At 39.8% G+C, this 20,798-nt stretch overlaps 1 protein-coding gene across 9 annotated transcripts; it reads left to right on the top strand.

Moving 5' to 3' along the window:
- Positions 1-960: 960 nt before the first annotated feature.
- Positions 961-3,903, top strand: LOC147901636 (uncharacterized). Of its 9 annotated transcripts, none has more exons than XM_087374291.1 (4): positions 1,386-1,514; positions 1,691-1,841; positions 1,933-2,010; positions 2,168-3,903. In XM_087374291.1, the coding sequence occupies exons 2-4, from the start codon at positions 1,839-1,841 to the stop codon at positions 3,599-3,601; spliced, it is 1,515 nt and encodes a 504-aa protein (XP_087230417.1). In that variant the 5' UTR covers positions 1,386-1,514; positions 1,691-1,838; the 3' UTR covers positions 3,602-3,903. The 9 variants fall into 9 exon arrangements, with proteins under 9 accessions (XP_087230415.1, XP_087230414.1, XP_087230417.1 ...); XM_087374294.1 differs by having other exon boundaries at positions 2,133-3,903; XM_087374292.1 differs by lacking the exon at positions 1,933-2,010.
- The last annotated feature ends 16,895 nt before the right edge of the window (positions 3,904-20,798 follow it).

Here is a 20,798-nt window from a genome sequence, read left to right as displayed (position 1 = left end):
AAGTCCTATGATCACATCCGGTGGGATTATATTTGTTGTGTGTTGGATTGTTTGGGTTTTGGCACACCATTTGTGGGAATGGATAGAAAGCTTTTTGGGTATGTCTTTTGCAATTTTATATCTTAATGGAGAAATAGTTGGAACATTCGATCTACAGATATCTATAAGGCGAGGGTGCCCACTTGCCCCCCTATTGTTTGTGTTATGCATAGTCCCATTGATAGGCCTATTAAAAGGGTGTAGCAAAGGGTGTTATTAAGGGGTTAAATGCATTATCCTCTAGTGAGCAATTGTGTTCTCAGTTGTTTGTTGAAGAAGACCTTTGGCACCTCTTCTTGGTGTGTCAATTTGCAAATGGAATCAAAATGGAGGGGGGTCTTTCTTGGTGACCCGCAAGGACTTACCTCAATGTTGTAGCTTGTTGGTTGTATTTGAGGGTGATGCTTATACGAGAGTCAGGAATAGCTTGATCTTTGATTTCAGAATTGTTCTTGGAAGAGAAGATATCAAAGTGCCACAATTATTGAAATCTACAAGATTTCAATGGTATCACTTGATGAGTTCTTGTCTCCTCAATGAACTGATCTTATTGATGAGCAGTGTAGGCTATGGACACTGTGCCCCTCAATTGTTGTTAGCCACTTTTTGTAATTTGGTCTCTTTTCTTAGGCTGACCACCAAGATAATATTAAAAAGTTTTAAAAAATGTACAAATGAAAATATACACTTAATAAATGTATTTTTATGTCTTAAAATTAAGACAATAGAAATAAATGTAAAAATATGCACTTGATTATTTTTCTTGGGTAATGCGAAATAGGACCCTAGAGAGGGTGACTAAGTAGAGGTCCTTTGGGACTTGAACTGAGATCCAATAATTTTTGCCACTTAGTCTATTGATGGTAGCGTAGATGAATGCTTGTGGGAGTAGTGTAACTCTAGAAGTAGCAATGATTTGGTATGAAAGCATGAGAGAGAGAGAGAGAGGTTGGGCACATGTATGCCGGAGATTGCATTCCATTAGACCTGTTGCCTATCTGATGCTATCGGAGATACGGGCACATGCCTACCGGAAGTTGGCCAGTTAGGTGGAAGCCTCCTCGCAGTGCGGGCTGGGAGTCAGGTATGGCTTCTGATTGGTTATCCGCCGTTGGTTGAATTCCCTTGCCTGCCTATGTAGTCGGATAGGCACTGGCAGGGCAACCATCCCCTTGCCTGCCTGTGTAGTCGGATAGGCACCGGCAGGGAACTCTCCACCTTCCGACTTCCCATCCGACTTTATACGTGAGCATAAATCCACCGGAAGGCCCTCCAATCGGAGGAAAAAGCAAACATGTGCCAAGGGTGAGAGAGGGATTTTGAAGATAGTCAGAGAGGGCTTTAGAGTAATCCCATGAACTATATAAAATAGATTTTCAGAGTGTAACTGGTTTGAGACAAGCAGATTGAACTTGTTTTTTGATTTCGGTATGTAACAGCAGCAAGCGTTTGCAAAATCTTCATGTTGAATTGTGGTACGCAATAGCAGAAAACCTTTGCACAATCTGCATTACAATCTGTAATCTTTAGATTTTTTAAATTTTTTATTGGAAAGAGTGCTGTGAGAAATCAGAGCAGAGCAGGCCTGTTGTTGATCGCCTCCTGCAAAAATTTAATGCAATCTGCGATTTTTCAACAATTTCTCCTGCAGTAGCATGTTTGCGTTCTTCGGAACTCGGATAACAGGCAGGAAATCGAGGCCGATCAGAAGCGCACGATGCAGAGTATGAAGAAACAGAGCAATTGCTTTGGGTGAATCGCCAAAGGGATCGATTGAGGCAACTACTTCGTCACTAAGGATGGTACGGTAATTGTGCTTGTTCTTAGTTGTTTGGATTTCTTGTAGCATGCAGATTGTTTGAATTGGTATGATCTGATGCGTTTGGAGTTTAGCCTGATCCAAATCGCTCAGCAGTATGTCGAATTAGAAAGGGAACATTTTGGTTTCCTGCATCTGGGCTTGGCAGCAAGGTGAGAACGTAAATGAATAAGAATTAATAATTTTGCAGTTGGATTTGGAAGGATTTAGGTCGGAGTAATGTCTCTCCGTTTCTATAACCGACAAGAAAATTTCCCCCTTTCTGGATTCGCAGGCGGAATATCCCACTATTGTCTTCGGATATGGCAGGTGTGCAAGCCAACAAATGGAGAATTTAAGTTGAATAGTCTCACAGATTTCAGCTCGATAATGGCAAAGACAAAGCGGAAGCATTTGGCGGCCATAGCTGCCATGAAAGAAAGCCTTCCACAACAGAATCAAGTAGTAGAATTCTCAGATGATTACGATCAATGGGTCGAAGTAAGGAAACAGAAGGTTATTATACTTATTCCTCAGCTGCCGAAATCTCAAAAAGAATGTAGAGCACCGCGGAAGCCAAAGCTGCCCGAAGCTACATCACGGGATTCTGCTGGCAAGGGTCTGTCCACAAAGCTGAAAAGAAAAAGGATCAGGGAAACCGATGAGGAAAAGATCAAGGGAAATTTATCAAAACTGGTAAAAAGCCTTGAAGAGGGCCATAGAGAGCAGGTATCGACTGCATGCCTTCCGTCCAAAAACGCTCTATTTGAGATTGGAAAAGTTCAGAGTAGTGCTGGCAATGCTGCTGAACCTAAGGCATCTGATGTTGGAATTAGACCACAAAGTGTGCCTGCTGTTGATGTAAGGCAAATAAGAAGTAAAAGAAAGTGGAAGAGTGGTAAAAATGCTTTAAATAGAACAACCAGGAGGAAGAGATCCTTGACTTATCCTATGAGGGAAAGTAATCACGAAGTTGCTCTGCCAATGACTAATATGGATGTCTTATTGGCATCTGTGGATACCATCAATGCAGAACAGGTCATGACACAGGAAGTTGCTCTGCACAAGGAAAGTTGTGAACTCGGTCCTAGCCATCAGGAAATGGAGCACACTTTGGATAAGGGACAGGAAGCATTGCAGCAGACTTGTAGTCCTGAACTATTAATTGCAAGCACACAAGAGAACATTTCCTTCGATACAGCTGATAGCAGCATTCAACCAAAAGCTGCTTCCAATTTGCAGGATAACGTGAAGGAACCGTCAGAGCATGGAGACACATCACAGGAGCATGCTAAAGAAGACATAACCATGCCTGCACAGGTTGATTTGCTCAGAAAGGAAGAAATTTCACCTGATGGGCTTTTCAGCAACGAAAGCTTTTCCAAAAAAGAGGAGGAAATAGTGGCGGTCAATTTAGGAAAAGTTTGTACTGAGGGGAATGGGCAGCTGCAAAGTTCAGGTTCTGTGCATGCTGAGGAAAAAGCTCTCGGTAACCACCGCTTTGTTCCTCCAATTTTATCAATGAATCAAGCTTTCAAAGCTTTGACCTTGAAGAAACAGTTGGTGAAATCTGGAGGATTGAGCAAATGGCTGCTTTCTGTAGGGCTCAATCAGTTCGTAGCAGTCTTTGAAAAAAGGATGCTCAACGAAGTGGAGCTGTTGCAGCTTAACATGGATGACCTGAAGAAGATGGGGAAAGCTGCTGTAGGACCGAGGAGAAAACTAATTTGGTCTATTAATCATTTAAGTCAACAGATGATTTAATGAAGAGGTTCATGAATGCTTTGCTGAGGATTTTCCCTTTACTGAAGAAGTTCATGATGATGTAACGTACATTTAGTCCAACACATGTATCCCTGGGCCCAGCTGTAAAGGTTCCCCAGGGCCTTTAATTTCTCGATTAGTGTAAAAAATTTCCGTGAATCTCTTCAAACAGCTCAACTGTACCCGTGAGCAGATTGGTTGGTGAACTTTGAAGTTTTGAAATGTTCCGACTCCAATTTGTTCTTTTGTTAAAACTTTCTGCTAGCCTTTTCCTCCAAAGGCTGGGATAATTTGTAGATTATCTTGGGGTCTCATTTATATGATTGTCACAACAATCAACCGCCATCTTTTGCAGACTAATGCTGGATAATAACATCGTGTGATAACTGTTTTCTGGGGATGATATTGATCCCTTGCCCATCATATAACTGGGATCTGGTATGATCCACACGTAGAGCAAGAACCTACGGCACTATATCACTCTTTAGCAAGAACCCATGCACTGTATCACTGTATCGTTGCTTGCATGTGTAAGTTTTGTCATCAAACTCACACTGACGGTCAGAATAGTATAGACGGAGCATCAGTAGTGAACACAATGATCGATTGACATCATTACATTGTCACTTCATGGTACCACAGAGGCATTCAGAAGGTGCATAGGGAATTTCTTTAATTCAATAGTCTGCTGGCATTCGTTGTTGGCACTTACAGAAGGATTGCCTTTGTTGTTTTTTCAGTGAACGTCTCTTTGAGCATGTATAAGAAGCTCCAGCTATATACACCTAATGTTCAAAAGCTGGTATCTGCCTGATAACATTTGGGGCTTGATTCAGTTTTATACAGATGTCACGTGCATCCTTCCCAAGATGATGTGACAAGCTAGCTAGGTAGGGTTCGGTTATATGGTTTTGAGCCCCTACGGATGATAGAGATCCTTCAGTATCAGGCACCCATGTCGATTGCTGCAAGGGGACGCAGTAGTGGACCTTTGGAAGCAGTTCAAGCTATAACAAAAGGCAGTCAGCCATGAACGGAGAAGATGAGAGGAGAAGAGAGGGAAGAAAGGAATTCAGTTTCGATTGGGTGATCTCAGAATAGCAGCATGAGCTCATATTTATTCCAAGATGTGAGAACAATGGGGTCCCAGGTCTTTATATAGTGCTAGACCTGGGCATAAATGCGCCTATATGCTGCATGGAAATTAAGCACAAACCCAGCTGAAAGCACCCTATAATTGTAGCTCTAGACCTCAGAATGATCAGCAAGCATTTCAGAGCCATCTACCAATCGAGCCGTTAGATGTTTCGTAATGTTGCAAGCCATCCCTGAAGGAGAATTGGTTCTTCAAGATAAGAAAACAAGTATACATCAAAATCAAAGAGCTCAAGCCCTAGGTAGATGCTACCTAATGTTACAAGCCATCCCTCAGGCGAATTGGTTCTTGAGGTAAGAAAATAAGTATACAGCAAAATCAAAGACAATGTACACTGACCTAACAGCTTATAAAGTCTGCTAGACAACCTTACATAAAATCTGCCTTGAAAGGGTAATATTTGGGTCATAAATTTCTTCCATTTTAAAACCCCCCTTTTTTAAGTCCATGTTCTAGTGTTACATTCATTTGAGTGCACCTTTGTGTAACTTCAAATAGAGCATGTCTACTTCCTGGAAGTCCACACATCTTCTCCTCTCATCAGCATAATGCTTCATCCTCTAGCCTCTGCCAGGCTCAGCGAGCTGCAATAGAGCCTCCATACATTTAACCTTGATTGACAATGCTGGTAGGTAGCTTTGGTTTGCAGCCATAGAGGAGCTCATACGGGCTGATACCAGTGGAGGTATGCTTGGTGGTGTTGTGACAAAACTCAGTCAAAATATAACCACTTATTCCAGGCTTTCCATTTGCCATGGCAGAAATCCTCCAACCAATTATTAATCCTTGCAGTTTGTCCATCTGTTCTTGGGTGAGGAGAAGCATTAGAGTAACCGTCACGCCCATGATTGAGAAGAGTCCCTGGAAAAATTGTGCCCATGTTTGAGAAGAGTTCCTTCAAAAAACATCCCATGAACTTAGCATCCTATCACTTTCAATCTCTTGAGGAAGCCCATTTAGCTCCAATACATGATCCATAACTGAGTTGCAACTTCAAGGGATGATTATATATGTTGGGATGAAGCATGCTTCCACAGTGCTATGAACCACCACTATGTTGCTATCCCATTCCTTAGCTGTAGTACACAGGCTGAGAAGAGTTTGGAATAGACCTGAGAGAACAAGAATAGTATCTTTATATTGTTGACAGGGAATACGTATGTGACCTGTCAAATGTGAAGGAGGAAATTCTTCTAATACAGCTGTTTGAAAGCTGAAGCTTGAATGAGAGATATTCTGTCTTGGATTAACAGCAAACCTTTTTTCTCGTGTTAATAATACCTCTTGATCTTTCGTATACTCTCTTGGATAAGGTCCACGAATCACTCGTACGTTTCTGAGATGGCCATATATTTGTAGGATCACATTACAGATGAGCCATCATATACAATGTGGTTTTTCTCTTTCTTCTCTCTTATCTTAATCCTTGAACAAACTCCAGTCACCTCTTTTGCCTAAGTGGACTGAGAAAATACTAAAAGAGTATGATGATATATATGTCATATATGTTTTCACTTCCATACACATAGTGGTGCCGTTCTCAAGTCAATTGTATAAAAGCTAACATCTCCCTGTCATAAATAGCAAACAAGCATTCCTTCTCATCCTATTTCCTACCCTCAGAGGCTATTATCTCATATAATCTCTGTGCATCCACTCTTAGAATAGGCGTGTTTCTGATATGGTCTTGTCAAAATCTCTCTAGTCAATACATAATCTTGAAGGATCCATCCTTGTTCTTGACGAGTAAGCAAAGGGTAATTGACCATACCTCCTGAAATTCTTATCCAACAGGTTCTTGCTCTACCGTAGAAAAAGCCTTATTCATTAGTTTTGACCCCTCTTCCAAATGGATAGAATGATCCACTCCCCTGTTTGGAAGGTCACTGGTAGATCAACAAATATATATGAACCCTGTTGATGGAAGGACTGCATATCGAATCTTCCTCAATAATGTTTCTGCTCTTCACTGGAGAGTCTTCAACATCCACTTAACTACGAATATCCCCACATTCTCTGACTTCCATTCCAAAGGACTTGATTTCATCTAATTCGATCTGTTTTCCTGTGACAGCTATTCCATGATCATAGGGAATTCTCAAAAGGATTTCAGCCGTCTACACCCCAACACCTTCAATAGATCCCACATCTTACACACACAGGTCATTGTAGAAGGTATATGCATCACAGCTTAATCTTGGCCAAACTGACAACGTTTGGAGGTGGTTTTGAAGGCTGCATTAGCTACCTATAGTCTATGCTCCAAATTATTGGTGGGTAGTCTAGTTCAGAAGGTTATATGCATAAGAAAACTTAATCCTAGGACACTCGTTATTTGGAGTTAGTGGTGAAGTCTGCATTGGCAACCTCTACGTTGAGTCAAAGCTCCATATGAGTGGGTGGCAGTCTAACAAATTGTACTATTTTGGAGGATCTAGTAATATGAATACATGTGTTCCACTGATGATCTAGTAATATCTGTTCCACAGACAATCTCATTTATGATAGCCTCTTTTGATATTGACAAGTCTTCTACCTGGCAGCCCTGTAGAGCTGAGCATCACTCATACCTGAATGCCCCTCATTATTTCTTCTAATACATTATTGAACTTTGTTTTATAAATTTCCCTAAGCAAGAACCTTGGAATTACTCTTTTCTATTGATGTCCAACTTGTTAATAGATTGAGGCTCATTTTTAATTAGAGATCCTGTCAGAACTTTCAGAACTGAATCCCAAGTAATACAGTTTCCAGTTTTTAGTTCTTGTGAAAACCCCCAGGTTCAAAAGAAAAAAACTGATATTTGGGTTTCTATATTCTCCAGGAGCAAAAACATTAGGTCCAAAATCACCACGCTCTTCAAGAGTCACTTCCTCATGGACTGAACCTGCATCTTCATGATGATCCTCGACTTCGCACCTCCTTTGGTCTGTTGAGCAGTTCTTACCTGAGTCCATTTATCCCTACATTGAAAGCATTGATTCAATGGCATTCCTTCTTTCTTCAAAGACTGAGTGAGTCAACTGTTTCGTGATCAAGTTCTTTAGGTTTGCTTCCATTGCTAGGTCTGAGCATAAGGAAATCTGGGTGTATATACCTTTCTGTCCCTAAAGCTAGGTGCAATAAATCTCTTCACTTCATCTTTGTTACCCCCCATGCTTTATGCTTAAGCTTAAAGGAGTTTCGTCGATAACGAGACATATCAGAAGCAGTGTTATGCTGTCATTCTATTTCTTTCATTAACCCCCTTAACAAAGAGAGATAATGTCCAAACTATTTGATTACTGTTCTGAGATAAGTAATGCCATTGACACAATAACTAATCAGCGAGTAAAAGTAGAAATAATCTTGCTCTTAAAAGTCCTGTCAACTGTTTATCCCAGGCTTAGCCCCAGTCTGGACGTCCTGGTATATATTTCTCCACCATGTATGGGATGATTATCCCTATGGTACATCTTGATATAGTCTTCAGGCTTACTCAGCCACGCTTCCAATTTAGTATGATAAGCTGTTTCCCCTTTGTACTTCTGAAAACTTATTTTATCTTTGAAATCATAGGCATATCCTTCTCAGTACCCTTGGTTTCAACCTTCTAAGTTCCCATCTCATTTGGAAGTCCAAACTTTATCTTCTGAACTCCACGCCATACCTTCACCACCCCTCAATCATATAACAAGTGAGTACAAGTACTCGTGAGCACTGCCTTAGGTTCCACCAGACGCAAACGTTGTCAAGATGAATGGATGATTAATTTGCAACATTTGTGATGGAAGCCCGTACATAGAATCATTGGAAAGTTTGAATGCTATAATGCAACCGCTTGCAAAGGCAAAGAGATTTGCAATCTCAATGTGATCTCTATGTGTGCATGAGAGAGAGAGAGAGAGAGAGATTAAAACAAAACAGAAGGGGGCCACTTGGCAAGAAACGGTGTGGGACAATTTTGTTACAAAAGTGCTAGTATAGCGCTGCTTGGAAGGCAGTGCGAACAAACTCCATGCACTCTAAAACTACCCCTCGTATGAAATCACAGCATCTAGAAGCCTCGGTAGGTTGATCGCAATCAAGTTTGGCAGCCGTGGGTCAGATTGCAGCAGATCTTGGACCCCCTTGATCAATTCGCAGCAAGTTCTAGAGCATTGGGGGAGGCTGGAAACCCTAATTGCAGCAGCTTGATAACCCTCTGGGGCTGGAATACAAAATGCAACAAGCTCTCTCTCTCTCTCTCTCTCTGGACATCTCACACATGCAAACAGGAGAGGATTCTTATGCCGAAATCAATCGCATCACAGTGGGTCAAGAGAAGGCGACTGGGAGGGAGAGAAGACACAGTACACAGCATTGGGGCCCATAAATAAGGGCTTGAACCCCCCAAAGGTCTTTATTGAAATACAAATAAACTTTTTACAATTGGCTTTGTGAAGAGCATGAAGGTGTGTGAATGAATCTAGGAGCTCTAAGGCCCTTCCTTGATAAACTTGGCCTAGCTTTAAAACTAGACTTGCTTTTCTAAAGCTAAACTGAGCTTTTCTTCTTTTGCCTGCTTTGGGGCAGCTTTTGTGTCCTTTTTAGAACCCTGTGGGGCTGCCTTTAATGGCACTATCTTTCCTAGTGCTTTTTGCCTTAAAGGACCCATTTTTTGCCACTTGCTCCATAATTTTTGAGCCTTTAGCACTCTTTCTAGTCCTACACAAACACCAACACTTTGACCCATTAAAGGTTAGCGGAATGCATGCATTCCTAGTTCTTGGACTGATCATAGCCCCTTGTGGGCATCCCCACAGTTCTCTTTTACCAATGCAAAGCAAAAGTAAACATAACAAAACTTATTCTAGTTAACCAAGATTAACCTTCTTTGACGGGAGTCAATAATATCAACCTCATCAATATTCTACCCCTGTTGTCCCCTTGTCCGTTGCTTATGCCCTTTTTGTTTGCCCATATTAAAAATAAAAGCCCAAAGCAGATAACAAGGAGAACATGATACAAATTATTCACTCAGTAAGGTTGAAGCCAAATACAAATCAATTGCACCCCAAATACGTTTTCAATAATGGCAATGTAGGTCTTAGACAGTGCTAGCAATTCCAGCACTTACAAAAAGTAATAGTTTTGGATCAAAGCTCATTCAAATTGATGAAGTTGAGTTTACACCTTGTGAATACCAGACGATGATTGCAACTTGGAGATAAATCTAAGCATTTGCCCCAATTTTTGCTAGACACCAAGACTATCAACACTGAAAATTTGGTACTTCTAAAGTAGGATTCACAAGAAACCATTGTGACCTCACACTCAAATTGTCATAATAGAACATAAAATAGGGAGCCAAAACATTTTGGGTGCAAATTATTGCACTTGCTCCAATTTTTTAGTTTTGGCTAGATCCATTGGAATTTGAACCAACACTTGACATATTTGGAGGTTTGGGAAACGTAACTCAAGAAACCTTGCAAACAAATCGTGGTCCAAATTTGAGTTGCCAATTTGCATATCTTTGCATAATCATCCTGATAGGTGATGAGTTGCTGACAGGGCAAAATCTCCTCCAAACGTGATAGTCTTGCTCTAATATCTATATGCTAGAGTCAGGGCAGCATGGCGATTCGAACAAACCATTCTTGCTCTAATATCTATATGCTAGAGTCACGGCAGCATGGCGATTCAAACAAAGCATTCAAATTGAAACTTAGACAACAATGACAAAAGAAAACCCTCCAAGGGTTACAAGGGGACACACCTATGTATTTATTGCACATAGGTGGGAACCCTATGCTCTAAACTTCCGCTAGAAATATGCAATAAAACTTGCGCTTATGTTTATTTTCAAAGATGACTAAACAATGAGCCCTAAGTCTTATATAGGGCTACAACTCGACATAAATGAACCTTTTCTTATGGGATTATCCAATGCATGTAGCATCCTAGCATCCTAGCATAAGAATACAATAGATATAAGGGGGTAATTCCACATGACAATGTAGAACCCTAACTAAAAAGACCCTATAGTTGTAGCTCTCAAGCTCATAATAATCCATGTGAACATTGAATAGTCTAGAAAGAAAAAAAGAAGGAAAGTTTATTAATGTCTTCGAGAAAGACTGAAGGATCTATGAGACTGAAGAAAAACCAAATACAATAAATGCTAGGGGATGGAGACTAAAGCGAGCATATACACCCAAGGCTAATGTTTGAGCTGAGAATATAATAGAGAGATACAACATAATATCTCTGAGGGAGAGTACACAAGCTCCTGTCCATATATTAGTGCCAAAAACACCAAAAGAAAGGAGAGGGAACCCCCCATCAATGGGCCAGTCGATTAGTTGACCACCTGAGTGACATAACCTATGTATGCTATATGGGGGACCAACTCCGTCGATTGGTAAGGATAGAAGAGATGATGTCAACCAATAGTGGCTTTGGTTTTGGTGAGAGCTAGCCTATCCAAGAAAGAAATCAATAAGAGGGCATTGTTGGTGCTAAGCCTGATGAACGGTTTGTCTTACCCCCTCTTTGCTCATCTATGTTCTCCCACATGTAGATTGTCGTCTAAGAAGCACTACTGTCACTCCACTGGTTTTTCTCCCCAAGTTAAAGAAGATAATACTTGCTTGGGCTACTCAAGGGCGAGTCTGTCGTGTCATGCTCTCTGGGCTCCAACAGAGACGTATCCCTGTTGCCTTTGGCTCGACTTGTGGCCAAAGAAGTCTATGATCATCTTTTGGTTGTGGACTCTGACGGGCCCTCCTCATCTTGCCTCTGGAGTCCAAAGGATTCAGTCTCTATATCAATGGGCTTCAAGGAGAAAAGTTGCCATGCATTAATAATCAAGATGGACCAAGAAATCATTGAGTGGTCCAAATCTATACCTGAATAGACAGTGATACTATCCATGGATCTCATAGTACATAGGGCATCTGAATGCAAAGTGCTTCTTTGTCTCAAGCTCTTGCATGTCACATAGAGTGCTCTCATCTCAATACGAGGATACTTTGAATTGCCAGATTGAGATACTCAAGGCATGTGGGAGATGGATCCAAGTATAGCCAGGGGATTGATAAACCCATCCTTTGAGGTCTATAGACAATGTTCATAGAACCAAAAGTTCACAGGGTGCTAGCCAAATCTTGTACTTGTGGAACTATAGGAGGTCCTCTCTTATGACCTAGTTCACCTCATGATAGATGTGTATTTACCATCCAAGCATGATAGATGAGTGAAGTGGATGGGGCCTCAAGGCTATAGTGAAACAAGTATGTCCATGTGGCATCTTAGGCCTGCAAACTGTCTACTAATTTAGCCCTAGCTAGGAGTGCTATAGAGTGAGTACCATCCGTGGCATTTGTATTGCCAATGATGTGATGCAAATCTAAGAGACACAAAAAAGAACTAGAGCGTAAATTGGTTAATGAAGTCTAAGGAGAATGGGAGCAACATGCATGTGAAGAAATTGAATTTTTACCTATGAAGCGATAGAGGAGCAGGAATGTGTAGCTCAGGCAAAAAATGAAGAATTGAGAGAGGAGTAGGAATTGAAGGCAACGAGGAAAAGAAGCCGAGCAACAAGCACAGAAGCTTCGTGAGATGGCTTAATGTCTAGAGCTTTTGCAATTATTGGTCCTATTGAAATCATGGACAAAAACACCGATGACTAGTAATAATTAGCATTGATGGAGCTTGATGAGGAGAGAGTCACTTGGTTACATGCGAATTTTCTATAGATTTAGTTTATGTAGGGCGAATGTGTTGATGAGGTATGTACCACCACAATATTAAGACCAATTCTCTTCCATGAAGCACTACCAAGAGTGATACTAAACCTATACCATATTATTGATGTTGTTCTCTCTCTCTCTACATGTGTCACTTCACAAAACTTGGTTTAAAAAAACAAGAGGACACAATTTGTGTGCCCAATAGCACTGCCCCATTATCTATGATCTATTATGAATCGTGGAAGCTTGGAAATTATCTATGACCTATAATGAATGGTGGAAGCTTGGAAATTATATATGATCTAATAGGGGGGCTATGAGGATGAGATAAAGTCGAGGAAGGTACATGCATACCACAACTTCCAAAAAACTTGTGACTCACTAGGTACATGGGTAACAAGTGTCACATAACCCGATTTCAAAGGAAAATGGAAACAATGCTATAGCCTTCCCCTTTTAGAAGCAATGCTAACAAATAATTGGCACAATTCAAGGAAGGTTCAATCCCTCCACCAATAGCTCCCTCACTGACATCCATGGCTTCCCTCCCATTGAAATCTTGGATCTTCCTTTAATTTCTCCTCTAGATCCCATCTCTGCCCCCCCCCCCCCCATTACTTGGGCCTCTGCTCACATGGAATACAATAAGAATCTCAAAGAGACGGAGAAATTAGAGCAGTAATAGTAGCTAACGTTGGGTCTTCTGTCACTCATAGACCCCACATTAGCAACCCTAAGGATACCTCAAGTGAATGCCATACCTCTCTCTTTGATGCTTCCCTCATATCTACATTAGGCCTGACAATGACTGTCAATCACTCCCCCTCTATTGCACCTAAGATTTGCTGAAACTTTTCCTTGTTGAAGCTATAGAGAAATTGGAGCAGTATAGCAATAGTTGTCATTGGGTCTGCCGCCATGCACAAACCCCACATTAGCAGCCCTAAGGATACCTTAGGTGAACGCCATCCCTCTCTCTTCGCTGCTTCCCTCAAATCTATATTAGGCCCTGATAGCTTTCACGCACTCCCCCTTTGTTCTGCCCCAAATTTGCTAAAATTTTGCCTCTCTTTGGAGGTTCCACAAACAAGGATCTAATAAAAGGCATGCTGTTTTGATCTATCCTGGCAAACAAAAATAGTTTCTAAACCAACCACCAATGGATCATGAATATGGTAAGGAGATTCTAAACAAGCTAGGTCCATCTGATTGTGTACATCAAATGAGAAAAGTCGATAAAGGTATCTCCTTATGCACTCCTTTGGGCCATATTATTTACACATGCCAAAGTGGAGGTGTTTTCTTCATTTAGTTGGAAATTCAGTTTGTCGTAGACTAGTAATGGGTGCTTTTTAGTTGGAGGTTACTTATCTTTGGTTTAACCCAACGATAAGATTTTGCCATTGATCATTCTTTTGTGTGAACATGGACCCTTGAGTAGCCTCAAGGATATCTCCTTACCTTCAAACATTCTCAATGGAAGGATCCCTATAAGTCTTGCAAGCTTGCCCAACCTACTAATCGATTTCAACCTATCAACAAACAATTTGTTTGGGTATGTGCCTATATAGATTCAAGCTATGAATGGTTCAAAGATTTGATCTATCCTCCAATGGTTTCTGTGACCCAATTTTGAAGTGTAATGGGAGGCATAGAGCTTTCACACAATCGAGTGGTATAATTCCACCTTCAATAGGAATACTCAAACTTTTGTGCAGCAATGCATATAGATCTATATTTTTGCTTTTTTAGCTTCATGAATTTCTCCCAAAGCAACTTCTATGGACTCAAGGCAGCTTCAAAAGCCTTCCTACTTTCATGCTTTTGTGGAAACTTAGAGCTTTGTGGAGCCATCATAAACAAAGCATCTAAAACACACAAGGTATTATATGAACAACTATTTGATCTTGGTAGTACCTATTTCAATTGGAGCAAGGATCAATATTTACCTTATCAAAACTCTTATGGTGCCGCAAAACTTGCTCTAAATGTGTTAATTTTTCTGGGCATCCAAAATTCTACAAAGCATTATATGGCATGTGTGAAGCAAGTGATTACAAAAGGGATGACAACAGTGCATTCTAAAGGCACTCAATATGTAAGATGGGAGAATATGCAAGGAACATCCTTCATCATATAAACTGCTTAAGTTTTATCTTTATCTTTATATCCACAAATTGGAGGTCTTGTGTCCATCTTGAAATGAAGAAAAGCATCGAGTACCTTTTGACAACAGTGGGCTTTCCTAAAAATTGGTAGCATCCTATTGTTCAGATGCTCTAGTAGAACATCCGCTAGAAGAGCTAAAGCAAAATATGAGTTCCTACATTTGAAGCTACAAGTTTTGGGGATAGGCCTAATATGAGTTCCTAGATTTAAAGCTACAGGTTTTTGGGGATTGGCCACATAGCTCACCATGACCTATTATAGACTGCAACAAAAAAGGAAAAATACCTTATTTATCAAATAATTCCCAATGTACACTTTATCCTAAAATTTACATCCAAGAGCCGAAGGAGAAAACATATAGAATCCCCTAATAGGTGACATGTTTTTAATGATTTTTAGTATATAGGAAATAGCATTTGCAAGCACAATAAAACCATATTCACATATTTTTAAATTTTAATGTAGTGATCCCAATGTTCTAGCATGATTACTTCGCATGCAACTAGTAACTTGCCATCCTTCCATCTTGTTGCCAAGTATCTCGTTACATTGTTTCTCCGATTCTCTCTAGCACATCATAGAATCTCTTTGAATCTCTCTAGCTTCTCCTTTCTCAACTGCTCTTGCATTACTTACATCTCATTTGCTCTCATCTCGACTACTCTTCTATTACTTACTGGTCCCTCAGCTATGCACATCTTAGTTGAATCTCTCTAGATCCCCTTTCTCATCTACTCTCCCATCACTCACACCTTAGCTACTCTTGTCTTCGGTTCTCTTCTTCCCATCACTGGTCCCTCACTGGTCACGTCTTAGTTGAAAATATCTCTAGCTTCCCCTTTCTTAGCTACTCTTTCATCAGTCACGTCTCATCTTCTCTCTCAATTTTTTGCCCGTCACACATCTTTCTTGGCTACTCTTGCGACAAAAATTTTCTCGCCATCTGATTCTAAGAAATGTCTCTCTCTCCAATATTATCAGTCTCCATTTTAGGGTCCTTTTTACAAGGCTGCAGTAGATTCAACTATGTAAATGTCTACAAAGAAGACAGGTACTAAGGTATTAGAGCAAGTGTTTCATGACCCACACCTCACAAGGTATATAGTAGTGCAAAATGCAAGCACATCACTTCTTTCAGATCTAAAGGATGGTCTACAGACCCTAAAGACTCCCAAATCTAGTAGCAATATTTTTGTTAAAAGAAGTGCTCTCACTTGCTTGTTGAATGAATTGTCAAGAAGTAATGAAATATCCATTAGCCCGGTCTCTAGACTTTTAGATATATGTCCAAGAAATTTTCTCGTCATGCAATAAAAGATTTTGTTAGATTTATGCAAAGGTGAAGCTCCAAGGAGTATTTTTTATGGGTAACTAAAGAAACTTATTATCAGGTTCTGGACAAAGAACACTCACATGTCTCCAAATAGGTAAGTGTTGGGGTAAGACATAAATACATTGATCACTCAACTTATTTTCTTAAGGATTTGTAGGCAAGTAATTGATCTTTGTACCATACTAATTTTGAAAATTATTATGCTTTCAAAATTGCTCACATGCCTGTGTGTGATTTCTATTCTGCTTTTAAGCATTCCTCATGCACTTACTCATGCTTTCTATTGTGCTTTTATATAGTTTTTTGTGCTTATATGTGCTTCCTATTATTGTTTCAAATAGCCTTCTATGCTTGTATGTGCTTTCTATTGTGCTTTCAAACAGCAATGCTTAAATCTGCATTCAAACATGTCTCATGTTCTTTTGGAATTCCTCACGTGCTTATATGTGCTTTTTATTATTCTTTTAAAAACTCTTCTATGCTTATGTGTGTTTTTTGGACCACCTTAAAATAGTCTTCAATGCTTATATGTGCTTTCTATTATTCTTTCAAAGAGTCCTCATGTTCTTATATGTGTCTTCTATTGCCTTTTCAAATAGTCTTTCGTGCTCGCATGTGCTTTCCAAATTCCTCCCTTATTTATATGTGCTACCATTCCTCATATGTTGATATCTGCTTTATGTTCTGCTTTCAAATAGTCTTCTATGCTTATCGGTGCTTTCCATGGTGCTTTCAAAAAATCCTCATGTGGGTATACATGCTTTTAAATAGCCTTCTATAATTATATGTGGTTTCCATATGCTTTCAAAAAGCTATCATGGGATTTTATGTGCTTTCTGTTATGCTTTTTATGCTTTCCTTTTTAGTGCTTTAATGTGCTTTCTATTGTGCTTTAAAATATCTTGTGTGCTTTCACAATTTCTCATGTGCTTTTGTGTGCTTTTGATTCTTCTTTGAAGTAGTTATCATGTGCTTTTTATGTGCTTTCTATTGTGGATCCAAAATTCTCCCATATACTTTCAGAATTTCTCATGTGCTTCTTTGCTCTTTCTATTGTGAATTGAAACAGTCCTTTTTTGCTTTTGTTTACTTATCTGTTCTTTCTACCATGCTTTCGAACATTTCTTGTGCACTTTCACAACTTCTCATGAGCTCTCTATTGTGCTTTGAAGTAGTCATCATGTGCTTTCATGTCCTCTATATTGTGCTTAATAGCAATCCTCATGTTCTTTTATGTTCTTTCCATTGTGCTTTAAAGTAGTCCTAATGTGCTTTTAGATTCCATCATGCATATTTTGATTTGCATGCATAGTCCTTCTTGAAGTTTATAATCAATGCATCTTGATGTCATTATAGGGCAGCATAGTTTCGAGAAATCCAGACCATGTTTTGTGCAAAAGCTAAAGGACATGAATACTTGTTGTTGCATTCAACACATGCAAATGATCTTCAAAGATTCCATAACCCATCTTTAATATCTGTCATTTAGTGTGCATGGAGCAACATGTGTTTGTTCTTGCACTATTTTCTTCTCTAATAGAGATAATGGTAAATATGAAGCATTCGATCCTATTTTTAATGGTGTCACAAATTTTTTTTAGTCATGTATTTGCTGAAAGCCAAAAAATACACCATTCCATTGGGTGAAATGCCTCATGGGCTGATGTGAAGAATGTAATGCCATTAATATACACACATGAAGTGGCAAACATGTGACTTCTAAATGTGGAAAATTTTGAGAATATTGTGGTGGGCAAGACCAGGAAAAGACAAGAACAGAAAGGTTTTACCTCATAAATAGCTGGAAGTGGGTAAGTTGTGGATTATGGAAAAGCAATGCACAACAAAATTTAATCTTATTTATAACTAGTAAGAAGACTGATTTAAGGAGTGTTTGAAAATTTTCCCAGAAGATGTCATTGTCAACTTTGCTGAACATCATGTCTTCAAAGTGCAGAATTAGATCCAGTCAATGCATTGGCACATAGAACAATGCACTATCTTAGTACACCTATTACTGCAAACAAGATGAAAACTAAGTGATAATGGACATGCACGTCTACATTTTGTATGACAACAGTATGATACACTTTTTGCGCCACCTTGTTTTCAAAGTCATTCAAAATAGTTGGAGGTACAAGGCTTGTAGTTTAAAAGATATTCGGTGTGGTCAGATGGGTGTGCAAGTCAATTCAAGTCTGCGAGGGCCATTTTATTTTGTTGGATGGTTCTATGCTCTCACAAACTTAGAGATGAAATGGAAATTTGTTGCCTCTAGATAATGGAAAAGTTAAGCATAATGGTGTAGATGTAGTCATAAAAAGAGCCCTCACTCAAGAGAAACTCAAGGAAGATGGTGTTTTATTAAAGAAGGCCTTTGGTGTTGCTTCTTTCCTTAGGGATACACTCACTAATATTGCAAAAACTACCTTCAACAAGAAGAAGGAAGATATAACTTAATGATTCTATTGGTAGATGAACATTAGTGATGTATATAGTTCTAAACAATCAAGTTGTGCATGATTTCTTGGCTCTCGATCGCTTCAGAGTGTGTGTGGCTATAGTAAGAATGATCCAACCCAACTTTCTTTTATGATTCTTGTATGCACAATGCATGCCAAAGGTGTATTAGGCATATGTAATGAAGAGTGAAAGTTTTAGGTAAGCGGCTACAATTTAGGTGAGTGAACCTAGGCAATTGGTTGCAATTTTTGAGTACTTCTCGCAGTTTAAGCGAGCAAGGCACCTTCACTCAATTATGTACTATGGTTATATATAGGTTTGTATATATATAAGTGTATATATTTATTTAGAGGATAACATTGAGAGAGATATTGATTTACACACATGCACACACACACATGTATTTAGAGAGAGGATAACATTGAGAGAGATATAGATTGACACACACACATGCACGCGCGTACGTGTGGACGCACACATGCAAAGAGAGAGAGAGAGAGAGAGAGAGAGAGAGAGAGAGAGAGAGAGAGAGAGGTGTGTACACTTCAATAATGTATGCACAGAGAAGCATGCCATGTGCATAAAGTACCATTTTAATCACTAAGTTTCATGCAATACAAACCTTGGTTTGATGAAGGAGGTGATATACGATGCAGTATAGCTAAAGGCAACATCAAAACTAACTACTTTCATTAAGGGTAAGTAAATTCGTGGTCCTTGCCATTGCTCAAAACAAAATAGGTCCCAGCATGCCTTAACCCTGAGTTTATCAAAACATGTGTGTGTACACGATAATTCTGAACTGCACCCACATATTATGTATGTGTGATGGGCTACTAGAAAGATGTTATTTTACTTGGGAGGGAAAGCCTCACCTCTTGGCTCTTCTTGATGGGTGAACCTATGAGGTTCCAACTACTATGGATAGAGGGACTTGAAGCCCCATGACATTGGTCACCAGACCCTAAACATGGCATGTCTACCAATTCCATCATATCCGCACATTGATTCGAAATGCTCTTATTGAAATACATTTTTATGCCATGGAGTAGGACTCAAAGAAACACAAAATATATATGCTTACATGCCAAGTATGACTTCCTACCCCTTGGTCTTTCTTGGAAGTCTGGACATGTGCAACGTAGAATCTCTTTTATTGTCACTTCATATTGCAAGCCACAAGATGAGTTGCTACCCTTGATTTCTATCACAAAAACTTCATGTTCAGCCAATTTCACAAAACTTTCCTCTGTGATACATGCATCAATTTTCATTGCAAGCTCGATTTTTTTCCAAGGCTACCTTTGACACTTTTGACCTGTAGAATGTGCATGGTGGCAAAAAACCAATGTCTTCTTAGCCTATATTGCTATTTGCACCTACACATGCAATCCTTTGTTCAAAGCTTCCAGACCCAACTGCATCCAACTTGAATCCTGCCACCATAAGAGACTCAACCTCTTCTTGTGTAAGGATGTCCAACCTGCACAAGCCAGACATTTGGGATGTTATCGAGTACATGGCTAATGATGGAGTCAACATTCCATGCATGTGTGCGTGTGGTATTTCTAAACAACACCATTTGACATATTGGGTGACCATATGGATGTGTCCTTGTAGCAAAGAAACATGGTGCGGGTACTACAAGGCCATTTTTTTAGATAATTGTATTGAATTTTGTCAATTTCCACCCTAGACTCTGACTCTCTTAATTCATTCTTCAAATTGCTTTAAAACACGTTTGCCACCTTTCTATTACCACCCTTTTGCCACCTTGATGACCTAGCCAAACTTCTTGCTAGCCTTGTGAAGTGCTGTTTATTCCAATGTACACCTCGCCTCTCAGTATCCTTCAAGAATGTTCTCTACTTTGCCTAGGTTGGTTGACATAGTCACATTCATGTCAACTATGGCACTCTCGCTGAGATGTAGAAGACAAAGATGGTGCATGGAATTCCACGGATTACATGCAATGATCATGTCTGTAGGGCTTGTTTGGAGGACACAGGGACAAGTTCCCACAAGAGGCCTCATCATGGGCTAAGAAGCCACTCGAGTTAGTTCATGCCGACATCTGCTGCCCCATCTTGACAAATTCATTCGCAGGTTCGCGGTATTCTCTTTTATTTGTGGATGATTTCAGTCGCATGACGTGGGTATTCTACCTCAATAAGAAGTATCAAGCTTATGAGAAATTCAAAGACTGGAAGGCCAAGGTAGAGCAGGAGAGCGGGGAGGTAATCAAATCCTTCCGCACCGATAGAGGGGGAGAGTTTACTTCTACTGAGTTCAATGGATTTTGCAAGAAGCACGGGATCAAGATACATTTGAGCAGAATGGAGTTGCTCAAAGGAACCA

The sequence above is a fragment of the Dipteris shenzhenensis genome, chromosome 5 (genome assembly GCF_047967505.1).
Source record: "Dipteris shenzhenensis isolate YYH24624 ecotype China chromosome 5, Dip_SZ_1.0, whole genome shotgun sequence".
Lineage (NCBI taxonomy): Eukaryota > Viridiplantae > Streptophyta > Polypodiopsida > Gleicheniales > Dipteridaceae > Dipteris > Dipteris shenzhenensis.
This window is presented reverse-complemented; position numbering and strand designations above follow the sequence as displayed.

Excerpts from the sequence above, each read along its gene's own strand:
- LOC147901636 (XM_087374289.1), top strand. The coding sequence starts at position 2,078 with ATGTCTCTCCGTTTCTATAACCGACAAGAAAATTTCCCCCTTTCTGGA.